Source organism: Ornithorhynchus anatinus, chromosome X2 (genome assembly GCF_004115215.2).
Source record: "Ornithorhynchus anatinus isolate Pmale09 chromosome X2, mOrnAna1.pri.v4, whole genome shotgun sequence".
Classification (NCBI taxonomy): Eukaryota; Metazoa; Chordata; class Mammalia; order Monotremata; family Ornithorhynchidae; genus Ornithorhynchus; species Ornithorhynchus anatinus.
This window is the reverse complement of record NC_041750.1, coordinates 20107377-20121387: the sequence shown is the minus strand read 5'-3', so window position 1 is coordinate 20121387 and position 14011 is coordinate 20107377. Positions and strand designations below refer to the sequence as shown.

General features: G+C 47.8%; 1 protein-coding gene across 1 annotated transcript in view; it reads right to left on the bottom strand.

The window, feature by feature from the left end:
• LOC100091303 (mevalonyl-coenzyme A hydratase sidH-like) overlaps positions 1 to 13218 on the bottom strand; it is a 30192-nt gene extending 16974 nt beyond the window's left edge. Inside the window, exons 1-3 of the mRNA XM_029053063.2 lie at positions 13056 to 13218; positions 8585 to 8752; positions 1003 to 1100 (exon numbers count right to left, since the gene is read on the bottom strand). Coding sequence (XP_028908896.1) covers positions 1003 to 1100; positions 8585 to 8752; positions 13056 to 13167 — 378 coding nt within the window. The 5' untranslated portion in view covers positions 13168 to 13218. The remainder of the gene's footprint in view (positions 1 to 1002; positions 1101 to 8584; positions 8753 to 13055) is intronic.
• Positions 13219 to 14011: the final 793 nt, after the last annotated feature.

Here is a 14011-nt window from a genome sequence, read left to right as displayed (position 1 = left end):
TTCAGAGATCTTAGCAAATCCCAAACAAGGAATTGAAGACATTTGGGAAGATGATCTTCATTTACCCATTCCCTAATCAATCAATCGTATTTACTGAATGCTTACTGTGTGTAGAGGACTGTACTAAAGCACTTGGGAGAGACCCATTCCTTGCCCGCAATGAGCTGACAGTCTAGAGGGGGAGACTAAGTTTGTAGGCATATGCAGAAGCAGCGTGGCTCAGTGGAAAGAGCCCAGGCTTGGGAGTCAGAGGTCATCGGTTCAAATCCCAGCTCTGCCACTTGTCAGTTGTGTGACTGTGGGCAAGTCACTTCACTTCTCTGGGCCTCAGTTCCCTCATCTGTAAAATGGGGATGAAGACTGTGAACCTCACGTGGGACAACCTGATGACCCTGTATCTACCCCAGTGCTTAGAACAGTGCTCTGCACATACTAAGCACTTAACAAATACCAACATTATTATTATTATTACTTCTGGCCTCATAATGACTGGGCTGTTTCCCTACTCATCTCAAAGGAAAATGTTCTAGGCGTTTTTAATAAGAGGTTAACAGCAGGCCTCTATGTAAATATAATTTCTGCCTAGCAGCAGTAAATTCTCATTTGAACTACTTCTGACCTTGGAGCACACAATCATGTAACTCATATTTCTATAAACAGAGGGTTCAGTATGTATAATTTCCTAGATTTCTGGGAGGGGAAGCATCACAACTGCACTTCTTTCTTTTGGTGAAATAGTCCCATTTGTTTCTACTTAGCTTCAAACAGGAAAACTCATTTTGCCGCTTTGTGGGTCGGTTACTTGAAAGAAATCTGTCACTTGCTTTTATGAAAAATTCTTTGATGCTGCCACCCACAACAACTCACACTTCCTCCATCATGTGAGACACCTGAAATGCAGCAACATGATGGAAGTGTGATCTCCAGCCTTGAAACCTGGCATTTTTAACTGAGCTGTCTAGAATCGGCCCACACGGTTCAGTTCTGCTTCCAAGTACCTACCATTGGACCAGGACCTCGAGTGACATCTTGTTCCAATTTCAGTGTGGTTGAATTGTGGGCCAGCTCCTTCAAATCATAACCAGCACAGAAATTACCTCCTGCAAAAAAAACCACAGACATTAGAACAGGCAGCCATGAACCTCGGAAAGCTGTAGTTTTAGCTTTCATATTCAAGCACTCTTCTTAAGAGATTTGGTCAGGAATAGGGTCTTCGGGTTTTATATTTTTTATATATATACATACATAGCTCTATATATGTGTGTATATATATACTATACTATGTATATATTATATATAGGTATATATGTATATGTATATATATGTATGTATATATACTACTATGTAAGATTTGCATTTTAAGCTGAACCTAGAACACTAATCAACCAACCGACTGTATTTATTGAACGCTTACTGTGTGCACAGCGGGAATTAGAACCCAGGTTCTCTGACTCCCATGCCCAGGCTCTTTCCACTAGGCCACGCTCTCTTCATGGGCTACTCCCAATCAATCGGTGACATATATTGAGCACTTACTATATATGCAGAGCACTGTACTAAGTGTTTGGGAGAGTTAGTAGACAAGACCTCTGCCCTCAAGGAGTTTTCGATCTATTGGGGAAAGATCCTGGCGGGAGAGGGAAAGTATTACTTCTTCACTTGGCTCTTCCCAAGTGTACCCAGCATAAAGGCGACCCAGTGGGGCTTAGGCCAGGTTCAGTGGAACCCCTACTATTCTACTGCTACTACTTCTATTACTACTACTTAATAATAATAATAATAATGATGGTATTTGTTAAGTGCAAAGCACTGTTCTAAGTGCTGGGGAGGATACAAGATGATCAGCTTGTCCCACATAGGGCTCACAGTCTTCATCCCCATTTTACAAATGGGGTCACTGAGGCACAGAGAGGTGAAGTGACTTACCCAAAGTCACACAGCTGACAAGTGGCAGAGCCAGGATTTGAACCCATGACCTCTGACTCCCAAGCCTGAGCCTTTTCCACTGAGCTGCTTCCCTACTTCTACTACTCTAACTACTACTAGTACTACTACTTCTACTACTCTTACTACTAGTACTACTACTTCTACTACTCATTCAATTGTATTTATTGAGTGCTTACTATGTGCAAAGCACTGTATGAAGCGCTATGGAATGGACAATTCGGCAACAGATAGAGACCATCCTTGCCCAATGTCGGGCTCACAGTCTAAATGGGGGAGACAGACAGCAGAGCCAAACAGAAGAAAACAAAAACAGGACAACACCATCAAGATAAATAGAATCAAGGGGATATACACCTCATTAATAAAATAAATAGGGTAATAAATAATATATACAAATGAGCACAGTGCTGAGGGGAGGGGAAGGGGGAAGAACAGAGGGTTGGGGGGGGAGCAGAGGGAAAGGGGGGGCTCAGCCTGGGAAGGCCTCCTGGAGGAGGTGAGCTCTCAGTAGGGGAGGTGAGCTCTCTACTAGTACCACTTCTACCACTACTACTTCTACTACTCTTACTACTACCAGTACTATTATCACTACTACTACTGCGGGACCAGGACCACATCTAATTCCCTGCATAGTTTCTCCCAAGCGCTTAGTACAGTTTTCTGCACATGTTAAGCCTTTTAACAAATACTTTTACTACTACTACTGGGCCCCAGGATTATCCAACTAGCCACAGCGGTACTAGTAATAAGCATTTATCGAGCGCCTACTGAACAAAATGGAGTCCCTCTAGACTGTAAACTCCTTGTGGGCAGGGATCGTGTCTACCAAATTATGGTGTATTCTCCCAAGTGCTTAGTACAGTGCTCTGCCCCCAGTTAATGCTCAATAAATACCAGATTTTCTTGCATCCACCAACGCTTAGTACAGTGCCTGGCACAGAGTAAGTGCTTAACAAACAAATATAAGAATTATTATCTGGTCTCATAGCCTCAGAGGCCACCCAGGATCCCAGCGGAGCACAACTTGGGGTGTGGTTAGGTCTGCACCCTCGATTCTAGGGCTGGACCTAAACCAGCCTCGGGGCAGAGCGGCAGACAAAATGTCAGTCACCCCGTCATTTGCTTGTATCCACCCCAGCACTTAGTACAGTGCCTGGCACACAGTAAGCGCTTAAACAAATACCAGAATTATCACCTGGTCTCAAGGCCTCAAGGGTGACCCAAGATCCCATTGGAGCACAACTTGGGGTCTGCACCCTCAATTCTAGGGCTGGGTCCAAACCAGCCTCAAGGGGCAGAGCAGCAGACTATATGTCAGTCGCCCCGTCATTTGCGCCTGGGGTTTTGTCACAGTGAATTTCCTCTTGCCAGGCTCGCCATTGGCTTCAAGAGCACTTCAATAAAACTGAGCTCCCCAAGGTCATGGTATCATTGCTTCTTTGCCCTGGAAAGAGAACAAAGGGCTTCTGTTGACTTTACGGCTCTGCATTACCACCAAGATGGAAATGAAAATATTGCAACCCACAAGGAGTATTTTGCTCCTCAACTGGGTGCCAGTAAAGAAATCGCTTGCCATCTCCTATATACAGTTGAGCAGATGGAACCACCATTCTGGCTGTAAAAGGCAAGATTGCAATTTTCAAAATTAAGCCAGTTTCAGAGGTATAAAAAAGATAGTTGTCATATATATTCTCCTCCAAGAGGTAAAGAAATTGACTGTGAGGGATGGGGCCAATGACTGGTAAAACGCAGGGAACGGGATGGGAGTGTGGGGCAATGGGGGAGATAAAGGTAGGAAAGACCTTTAGGCAGAGTCTGACCTTGGGCAAGCCACTTGACTTCCCTATGCCTCAGTTACCTCATCTGTAAAATGGGGATGAAGACTGTGAGTCCTATGTGGGACAGGGACTGTGTCTGACCCGATTAACTTGTATCTACCCCAGCGCTCAGTACAGTGCCAGTCACATAGGAAGCACTTAACAAATACCAATCAATCCATCAATCAAGACGTGAAAACACATACTCCCCTGCCCTGCCAGCCATCTCCATCACCTCACTGCCTTTTGTTTCTACCCACCAGAATTTCGCCTCAGCCAAGGTGGAACTGGAATAAACTGCTCAGGAGAGCACCAGTGGTAGTAGCAGTAGCAGCAGCAGCAGCAGCAGCAGAAATAGGAGTAGTAGGAGTTAAATTTATTGAGCATCTATTTGGCTCCATGCAGGCCTGGGACACAGAATTACCCAGAGATGGCTGCCTTTTGGGGATCCCCTTCCTCTAAAGATCCCCTATAATGTGTCTGCCCAATCTTGCTGCTAACTCAGTTCCATTTACTACCTCGCTGCCCCATATGATCAGCTTTCAAAAATGGTGCCATGGGCGTATGATTCCCCCAAGCCTTCCCCTGAGGCCAGGGAATGGATTGGAGCCAGGGCATCTCTCAAAGTTGCTGTACAACCAGGCTGTAGAGGAAAGACTGACAAATTCCTGCGGGAGGTAGGGCCAGCCTGCATTTTGGGCCATTCTTCAGAAAATGAGAGAGTGGCATTAACACAGACCAAACAAAAACGATGAAATTCCTAACTCTAGGACAACAAAACTTTCACACAAAAACAAGGTTTCAAATTATTGTATATAGGATGGTGATTTTTTTCTGCTCAGATGGACCTAAATTCTCTTTTTAATATGAATCATTAACTCTACTCTTCTATTTGCAAGCATATAAACAGTATTTACTTAGTTCTTTCAGGCATTCCCATTTTCAAAGATAAACAAGGCTCTCTGCAAACACCATTGAATTTGCTGATGAAACAAAAACCTGGGGGGAACTGAACTATTCTGCTAAGAACCAAAGGAATGTGCTTTGGTGGACAGAAGCAGCATGGTGTAGTGGATAAAGCACGGGCCTGGGAGTCAGAAGGTTATGGGTTCTAATCCCAGCTCTGCCATTTGTCTTCTGTGTGATCTTGGGCAAGTCACTTCACTTCTCTGGGCCTCAGTTACATCATCTGTAAAATGGGGATTGAGGCTGTGAGCCCCACATGGGACAGGAACTGTGTCCAACCCAACCGGCTTGTATTCCCTCCCCACCCCCCCCGAGTGCTTAGTAAAGTGCCTCGCTCATAGTAAGCACTTAATGATCAAGTAAATTACGGATGGGAGGAAGAAGGAAAAGGGGCTATGTATAGGAGTTTGTGTTGAAGTAAGAAGGCAGAGTCCTCCAATATGTGGTCAGCGGCTGTGGAGTGTCGCCCACTCAGGAATTGTAGCCTTTTCTTTTTAACCTAATATCTTAGTTCACATGAACTACCAGGCCAGTAGGGACAAACCAACTGTCTGACACTACCATTCTGTAACAGTCTATGACCAGGTGCCTTACTATCAGGTAAAAAATCAATGAGGACCTGGATTCCAACCCTAACTTTCCCACTTACCTTGGGCAAATCACTTAGCCTCTCAGTGCTTCAGTTTCCTCATCTGCAAAATGGGGACTCAATACCTGTTCTCTCACTTACCTAGATCATGAGCCCCATGTGGGAACCCACCCCTTCTGTCAAAGAATCCTGTCGGTTCTACTTTCTTGACATCTCAGTGGTATTCCCCCAGTGCCTGGTGTGTGCACAGCACTACATTAAGTGTTTGGGAGGGTACAGGAGAAGCAACATGGCCTAGTGGATAGAGCCCAGGCCTGGGAATCAGAAGATCCTGGGTTCTAATCCCAGATCCACCCCTTGTCTGCCGGGTGACCTTGGGCAGGTTACTTTGCTTCTCTATGGCTCAGTTACCTCATCTGTAAAATGACTGTGAGCCACATGTGGGACAGGGACTGTGTCCAACTCGATTCGTTTGTATCTACCCCAGCGCTTAGTACACTGCCTAGCACATAGTAAGCACTTAACAAATACCACAGTTATTATTACAACAGAGATCATAAATACGATCTCTGCCCTCAAAGAGGCAGAGCTCTCATCTCAGTGACCAAGAACAAGAAGCAGAGGGATTCAGGGCTTGAGGAATGACACCCAGCAAGTCAGTGGCAGAACTGGGCCTGGATAGGAGGCGGACAAACACACGTTTCTGCACTAATTCCAACTTGATGTGGGATTCGCTAGTTCTTGGGGCCTCTCATCTTAACTATCTTATACATTAGACAAGATTACTCTCGACAGAGAGGTGGGTCCAAACAGTGACAATCCATCTCTCGCGCCACTAACCCACAGCCCTGGATCACCTCCTCCGTCCGCCTCCTACGCTCCTATGCTCGAGCTGCTGAGCGCTGCTGGCGAAAGTCCAAGCACCAAGCCGACCTCACACACTTCAAATTTATCCTTTCCTGCCTTAACTCTGCCCTCTCCTCCGCCAGGCAAAGCTTCTTCTCCTCCCTCATCGACACCCATGCCCGTCACCCCCGCCGATTGTTCCGGACCTTTAACTCTCTCCTTAGGCCCCCTGTTCCTCCCCCTCCCCCATCTCTCACCCCTAATGATCTGGCCACCTATTTCCTCACGAAAATCAACACGATCAGGTCTGAGCTCCCCAAAGTCACCCCTCCGCCTCTCCCCTCCCCCCCAACAACCCCCTCCCCTACTTTCCCATCCTTCCCTGCAGTATCCTCAGAGGAGATCTCCTCCCTCCTCGCAAGTGCCACCCCCTCCACCTGCGCCTCGGACCCCATTCCCTCTCACCTTCTTAAAACCATCGCCCCTGCCCTCCTCCCTTCCTTAACTTCTATTTTTAACCACTCGATCTCCAAGGGCTCCTTCCCCTCTGCCTTCAAACACGCCCACGTCTCCCCCATCCTAAAAAAACCCACTCTTGACCCCACTTCCCCCTCCAGTTATCGTCCTATCTCCCTACTACCCTTCCTTTCCAAAATCTTAGAACGAGTCGTCTACAATCGATGCCTAGAATTCCTTAACTCCCATTCTCTCCTAGACCCCCTCCAATCTGGCTTCCGTCCCCTCCACTCTACCGAGACTGCTCTCTCTAAGGTCACCCGTGACCTCCTTCTTGCCAAATCCAATGGCTCCTACTCCATTCTGATCCTCCTTGACCTCTCTGCTGCCTTTGACACTGTCGACCATCCCCTCCTCCTCCATACCTTATCTCACCTTGGCTTCACGGACTCTGTCCTCTCCTGGTTCTCCTCTTGCCTCTCTGGCCGATCATTCTCGGTCTCCTACGCTGGAGCCTCCTCCCCCTCCCATCCTTTAACTGTTGGAGTTCCTCAAGGGTCAGTTCTTGGCCCTCTCTGTCCTACGCTGGAGCCTCCTCCCCCTCCCATCCTTTAACTGTTGGAGTTCCTCAAGGGTCAGTTCTTGGCCCTCTTCTGTTCTCCATTTACACTCACTCCCTCGGTGAAGTCATCCGCTCTCACGGCTTTGACTACCATCTCTACGCAGATGACACGCAGATCTACATCTCCGCCCCTGTCCTCTCCCCCTCCCTTCAGGCTCGCATCTCCTCCTGCCTCCGGGACGTCTCCACCTGGATGTCGGCCCGCCACCTAAAACTCAACATGAGCAAGACTGAGCTCCTCATCTTCCCTCCCAAGCCCGGTCCGCTCCCAGACTTCTCCATCACCGTGGATGGCACGACCATCCTTCCCGTCCCGCAGGCCCGCAATCTCGGTGTCATCCTTGACTCGTCCCTCTCGTTCACCCCACACATCCTATCCGTTACCAAGACCTGCCGGTTTCACCTCTACAATATCGCCAAGATCCGCCCTTTCCTCTCCACCCAAACGGCTACCTTACTATTACGGGCTCTCGTTATATCCCGGCTAGACTACTGTGTCAGCCTTCTCTCTGACCTCCCTTCCTCCTCTCTCGCCCCGCTCCGGTCTATTCTTCACTCCGCTGCCCGGCTCATCTTCCTGCAGAAACGATCTGGGCATGTCACTCCCCTTCTTAAACAACTCCAGTGGTTGCCTATCGACCTCCGCTCCAAACAAAAACTCCTCACTCTAGGCTTCAAGGCTCTCCATCACCTTGCCCCTTCCTACCTCTCCTCCCTTCTCTCTTTCTACCGCCCACCCCGCACGCTCCGCTCCTCTGCCGCCCACCTCCTCGCCGTCCCTCGGTCTCGCCTATCCCGCCGTCGACCCCTGGGTCACGTCCTCCCGCGGTCCTGGAACGCCCTCCCTCCTCACCTCCGCCAAACTGATTCTCTTTCCCTCTTCAAAACCTTACTTAAAAATCACCTCCTCCAAGAGGCCTTCCCAGACTGAGCTCCTCTTCCCCCTCTACTCCCTCTGCCATCCCCCCTTTACCTCTCCGCAGCTAAAGCCTCATTTTCCCCTTTTCCCTCTGCTCCTCCACCTCTCCCTTCCCATCCCCACAGCACTGTACCCGTCCGCTCAACTGTATATATTTTCGTTACCCTATTTATTTTGTTAATGAATTGTACATCGCCTTGATTCTATTTAGTTGCCATTGTTTTTATGAGATGTTCTTCCCCTTGACGCTGTTTAGTGCCATTGTTCTTGTCTGTCCGTCTCCCCCGATTAGACTGTAAGCCCGTCAAACGGCAGGGACTGTCTCTATCTGTTGCCGACTTGTTCATCCCAAGCGCTTAGTACAGTGCTCTGCACATAGTAAGCGCTCAATAAATACTATTGAATGAATGAATGAATCTCACCTAGTCCATGGAGCACTGCCACGGTGAGCGAGCTATTCTCTTCGAAGGCGGTAAAGGCCTGCAGAAGCTGCTGAGCAGTCTCCTGGTTCACAGCATTCCTGACTTCAGGCCTGTTGATTCCGATGGTCAGGATGGTTCCCTGGACCTTAGTCACTACCTTCTGGTTCTCTGTTGGGGAGGAATGAGGAGGGAAGGTTAACAAAAGGACCGACCGGGTAAAATGATTTAAAAGACAATCGGGAAATATCTAATGCTAAAGACGTGAAAAGGCTGAAGGGCTTTTTGTTTGTTTGCTTTGTTTTTCAAGCTGATGTGATGTTTACACACTCTTGGAGCCAGCTCTGGGGACACAGCCTTGTTATTGGAAAGTGCAAATTTCTCTCCTGCCGTGGGTTGCTAAGAGCAAACTTTGAAGAAGTAATTTTACAAGCAATTATCTAAATGCCTTCCCATTAAGTCACTTGCCCAACATTTTGAAGGTCACAGAAAAATTACGGGGGCCATTAAGCCACAGAGGGTTCTATTAGTCCAGCACTAATTAGCTGCTAATTAGCTGCCCAAAATGAACCATTTGTCTCCATCCTTCAGAAATTTCTTTCCTCAGCCATAAGACCACCCTCCAATTCTTCCAATGCAAGAGTTGAAATAAAAGCTATTTGACGGTGATTTCTTTGATAATCTTAACCCCCCAAGAAATCATCTTCCTACCCATGTAACTCTCAAATCAAGAGAAAAATCACTGCAGCTTTGTAGCCCTATTTCTTCCATTTTTCTTTCAACGATGTCTTAGCAACCAGCTAATTGGTAGTAGCACCTTAATTTGCAAGCTTTGTTCCTGACAATAGAAACAGGTTTGTTAGTAAAAGAGCTCTGGCTACAGAGAGGATTCTATGCATCTACCCTCTACCCCGCCTTCACCTCTCCGCAGCTAAACCCTCTTCTCCCTCCTCTCCCTCTGCTCCTCTCCCTCTCCCGTCCCATCCCCTCAGCACTGTACTCGTCCGCTCAACTGTATATCTTCATCACCCTATTTATTTTGTTTAATGAGATGTACATCACCCTGATTCTATTTATTTGCTATTGTTTTAATGAGATGTTCTTCCCCTTGACTCTATTTATTGCCATTGTTCTAGTCTGTCTGTCTCCCCCAATTAGACTGTAAGCCCGTCAAAGGGCAGGGACTGTCTCTGTTGCCGATTTGTACATTCCAAGCGCTTAGTACAGTGCTCTGCACATAGAAAGCGCTCAATAAATACTATTGAATGAATGAATGAATAATAATTAACGACTTTCCTCCATTCAGTCCAAATTAAATGCAGCAGGCGTTACTTCTGCACTGGGCCATTTGTCTGGTCTTCCCACAGATTATGCACCTAAAAAACTGCATAGTTACTGTTATATACCGGACTGTCAGAAGTTTGGGTTTGACACAAACAAGAAGTTTGTCTTTTTGCAAAAAGACACAGGGAGCCAGCAGGGGATTTTGAGGAGAGGAGAGATGTGGGCTGAGCGATGATTCAGGAAGACGATTTGAGGAAAAGCAACGTGTAGCATAGATTGGAGTGGGGAGAGGCTATTGGCTGAGAGACTGGGGCAGGAGGCTGATGCAGTAGTCTAGCTGAGGCAAGACCAGAGGTTGTGCCAAGGTGGCAGCAGCTTGGATGGAGAAAAAGGGGCAGAACTAGAAGATGTTGGGCAGGAAAAACCGGGAGGCTTTGGCAATAGTCTGCATGTGGGAGGTTAACAATAGCAAAGACTGGCCAACAAAATTATTTCTCCATCTTTATGGGCACTCATGCCCATTGCCCTTGACAATTGTTTCAGATATTTAACTCCTTCAGATCCCCTGCCCCCCCTTCCCCCTCTCTTGTCCCTAATGACCTGGCCACCTACTTTATTGGGAAAATTGAAACTATCAGCTGTGATCTCCCTAAAATCTCCTCTGCTTATCTCCAGTTCCTCCTCTTCCTGCTCCTTCAACTCTCAATCGATTGTATTTATTAAGCTCTTACTGAGTCCAGGGCACTGTACTAAGCGCTTGGAAGAGTATGATATAACAATATAACAGAGCTGGTAGACACATTCCTGCCCCACAACAAACTTACAGTGCAGAGGGGGAGAAAGACATTAATAGAAATAAATAAATTATGGATATGGACATAAGTGCTGTGGGGCTGAGAGAGGGGAGAATAAAGGGAGCAAATCCAAGTGCAAAGTGACAAAGAAGGGAATGCGAGGAAAGGAAATGAGGGCTGTCAGGGAAGACTTCTCACCTTTTACCTTGAAAAACATTCAAATTGTTTTGGCAATTTATGCAAAGAACATCAAAGAAAGTATTATGTCTGAATCTGCTACTGAACATTAACGCACAGATAACATGGTACAGCAATGCATGGATATTTAGTCTCTTGGCCCTGAGGATAATGCAAATAGGCATATTTTCTTTTTCCAAAATGAATTGTAAACATGAAACCCAACCAACATACCAATTCAAGATTACTTTATTACCATGCAGTTTTCAAGTCTAAATTTGAAACATCTGCCCTGATGAGAATGGGACAGAAAGGAGCAGTTTAGAGTGAAATCAGAAAGTTCAGTATATAACAAGTCTAGATTCTTCTTTATCCCCTTATTATTATTATCCTGAAAATATGATATGTCAAAACCCCAATAAAAAGCACAGCTAATAGAATTGGGATTTTTTTTAACAAGGCAAGTGAAAAATGGAAGAGCTTAAAACAAATATACTACTTCCAACTTTCATTTATAATGGGCAGAAATATCCGGAAGGAACTCTAACATCATCACACATGAGAACTGACATTAAATCTTATACACCTAGAGTATGACTGGTGGTGATTTAATCTTTACACCAACCTGTCCAACAGAAAACTGAAAGAGTCTTTTGGTGAGAGGAGAAATGCACCCTTTAAAAAGAGGGGGTGGGGGACCATGGATCCATAGTACCATGAAGATATAACTTCTCCAGCACAGGAGAACAACACGGTTTAGCTGGGCAGCAGTGCCCTTCAAAACGTGCCAAGGAGTAAGTGCACAGATAGAAATGGAGGCAATATTTTAATAAGTACCTACCCTCCTGACATTAAAATGCCCAAAACTGGATTAAATAATGATGGAGTCTCCCATCAGGAACAACAGACAAGCTTTGGTCCGGACACATCGGAATCAAGCCCCAGCTTGAAGGAATTGATTTTAGTGCTCGTGGTTTGCACGGTGCCACTTGCATCTTCATCCCTGACAGTCGCTATCTCACTGGGCCACAGAGTACAGCACATTGTGAAGTCCACACAGAGGTTTTTTGTTTTTTTAATTGTTTAGGACCTATTTTCGTTCGAAGTGACCAGAGAACAGTGCTCTGCACACAGTAAATGCCTAATAAATACTATTACTACTACTTATGCTGGGGCTTTAGTGCCAACACCCAGCAGGAATTAATTTGAACAGGATTTAATAAGCTCTATGTGCCTAGTACTTGCTAGGGTAGATACAGGATAATCAGATCGGACAAAGTCCCAGTCCCACATGAGGCTAAGAGTCTAGGAGAGATGGAGAACAGGTCTCTTGTTCCCATTTTACAGATGAGGAAACCGAAGTACAGAGGTGTTAGATGACTCGCCCAAAGTCATGGAGCAGGCAAATGGCGGGGCCGGGAATGGGACCCATGTCTCCCAACTTGAGTCCCATGTGCTTTCCACTACAGTTCCAGAAACAGGAGCTGGAAAGCAGCACGGCGTAGTGGACAGAGCACGGGCCTGAGAGTCAGAAGGTCACTGGCCTGAGAGTCTAATCCCAGCTCTGCCACTTGTCTGCTGTGTGACCCTGGGCAAGTCACTGCACTTCTCTGTCCCTCGGTTACCCTTATCTGTAAAATGGGGATGGGGACTGGGAGCCCCAAGTGGGATAGGGACTGTGATCAACCCGATCTGCTTGTATCCACCCCAGCACTTGGTACAGTGTCTGGCACTTAGTAAGTGCTTAAGAGAAGCAGCATGGCTCAGTGGAAAGAGCCCGGGCTTGGGAGTCAGAGGTCATGGGTTCGAATCCCGGCTCTGCCACTTGGCAGCTGTGTGACTGTGGGCAAGTCACTTAACTTCGCTGGGCCTCAGTTACCTCCTCAGTAAAATGGGGATGAAGACGGTGAGCCTCACGTGGGACAACCTGATTACCCTGTATTTATCCCAGTGCTTAGAACAGTGCTCTGCACATAGTAGGCGCTTAACAAATACCAACTTTATTATTATTATCATTATTATTATTAACAAGGGCCACCATTATTATTAAGGGAAACGAGAAGGGGGGGGTTAGCTAGGAAGGGGGACGGTGGAGAGGGAGCTGAAAGGAAGGGGAGCCGAGGGAAGGGAGGAAGTGGAGAGGGATCTGAAGGGAGGGGAAAGGAGGAAGCGGATTGCCAGGGAGAGCGTGACTGCCGACGGGCCTGGCGGACACGCACCTGTGTGGCTGGGCGGGGCGGCGGGCGCGGGAGGGAGACCGCCGTGCAGGCCGCGGCTCCGGCCCCGGGGAGCGGCGGCCCCAAGCATGGCCCCAAGCAGCCTCCGCTCCATCGGGACGGCTTCGGCCCGGCCAGTCCTGCCCCGCCCCGCCCCATTCCCGCCCCATTCCCGCCCCATCCCCGCCGCCCGGCTGACGTGGACCCCACCGCGACCGCGACCAATGCCCGCCGCGGCGGCCAGACGGGCCCGGACCCAAGAGCCGTTGCAGGCCCAACGGAATTGCCCGGCCTCATTACTTGGAAATTCCACTGACCCTCAGTCAGTCAGTCAGGCAGGCAGGCAGCCAGTCAGCCAGTCAGCCTCATCGTCCATCCTATGCTTACTGTGAGCAGCGCACTATACTAAGCACTTGAGTTGGTAGAGATGCTCCCTCACACAAGAAGCTTAGGGGGAGGCAGACATCACAATGAATTTCAGAGAGGGGAAACGGAAGCTTATAAGGACATTCATTCATCCATTCAGTCCATAGTATTTATTTAGCACTTACCATGTGCAGAGCACTGGACTAAACGCTTGGAATGGACAATTCGGCAACCGATAGAGACAATCCCCGCCCGAAACGGGCTCACCGTCTAAATACATAAGTGCCGTGGGGCTGGAGGTGGGGTGAATGGCCAAGTGGTCACCGAGTACCGAGCCACCTGATCAAGTGAGGCCCAAGGGAGGGCGGATTGGGGCTGTGAAGGCTGAGTCAAGGAAGGGACGTTTCTTGGGAGAAGCCGTACTCTACTGGGGCTTTGAAGGTGGGGAGAGTGGTGGTCTGTCGGATATGAAGGGGGAGGTACCTCCAGCCCTGAGAGAGGACTCGGGAGAGGGGTAGGCGGCAAAAGAGACAAGACACGTACGAAGTGTAGGCTGGCCTTAGAGGAGCGAAATATTCGGGTTGGGTTGGTAT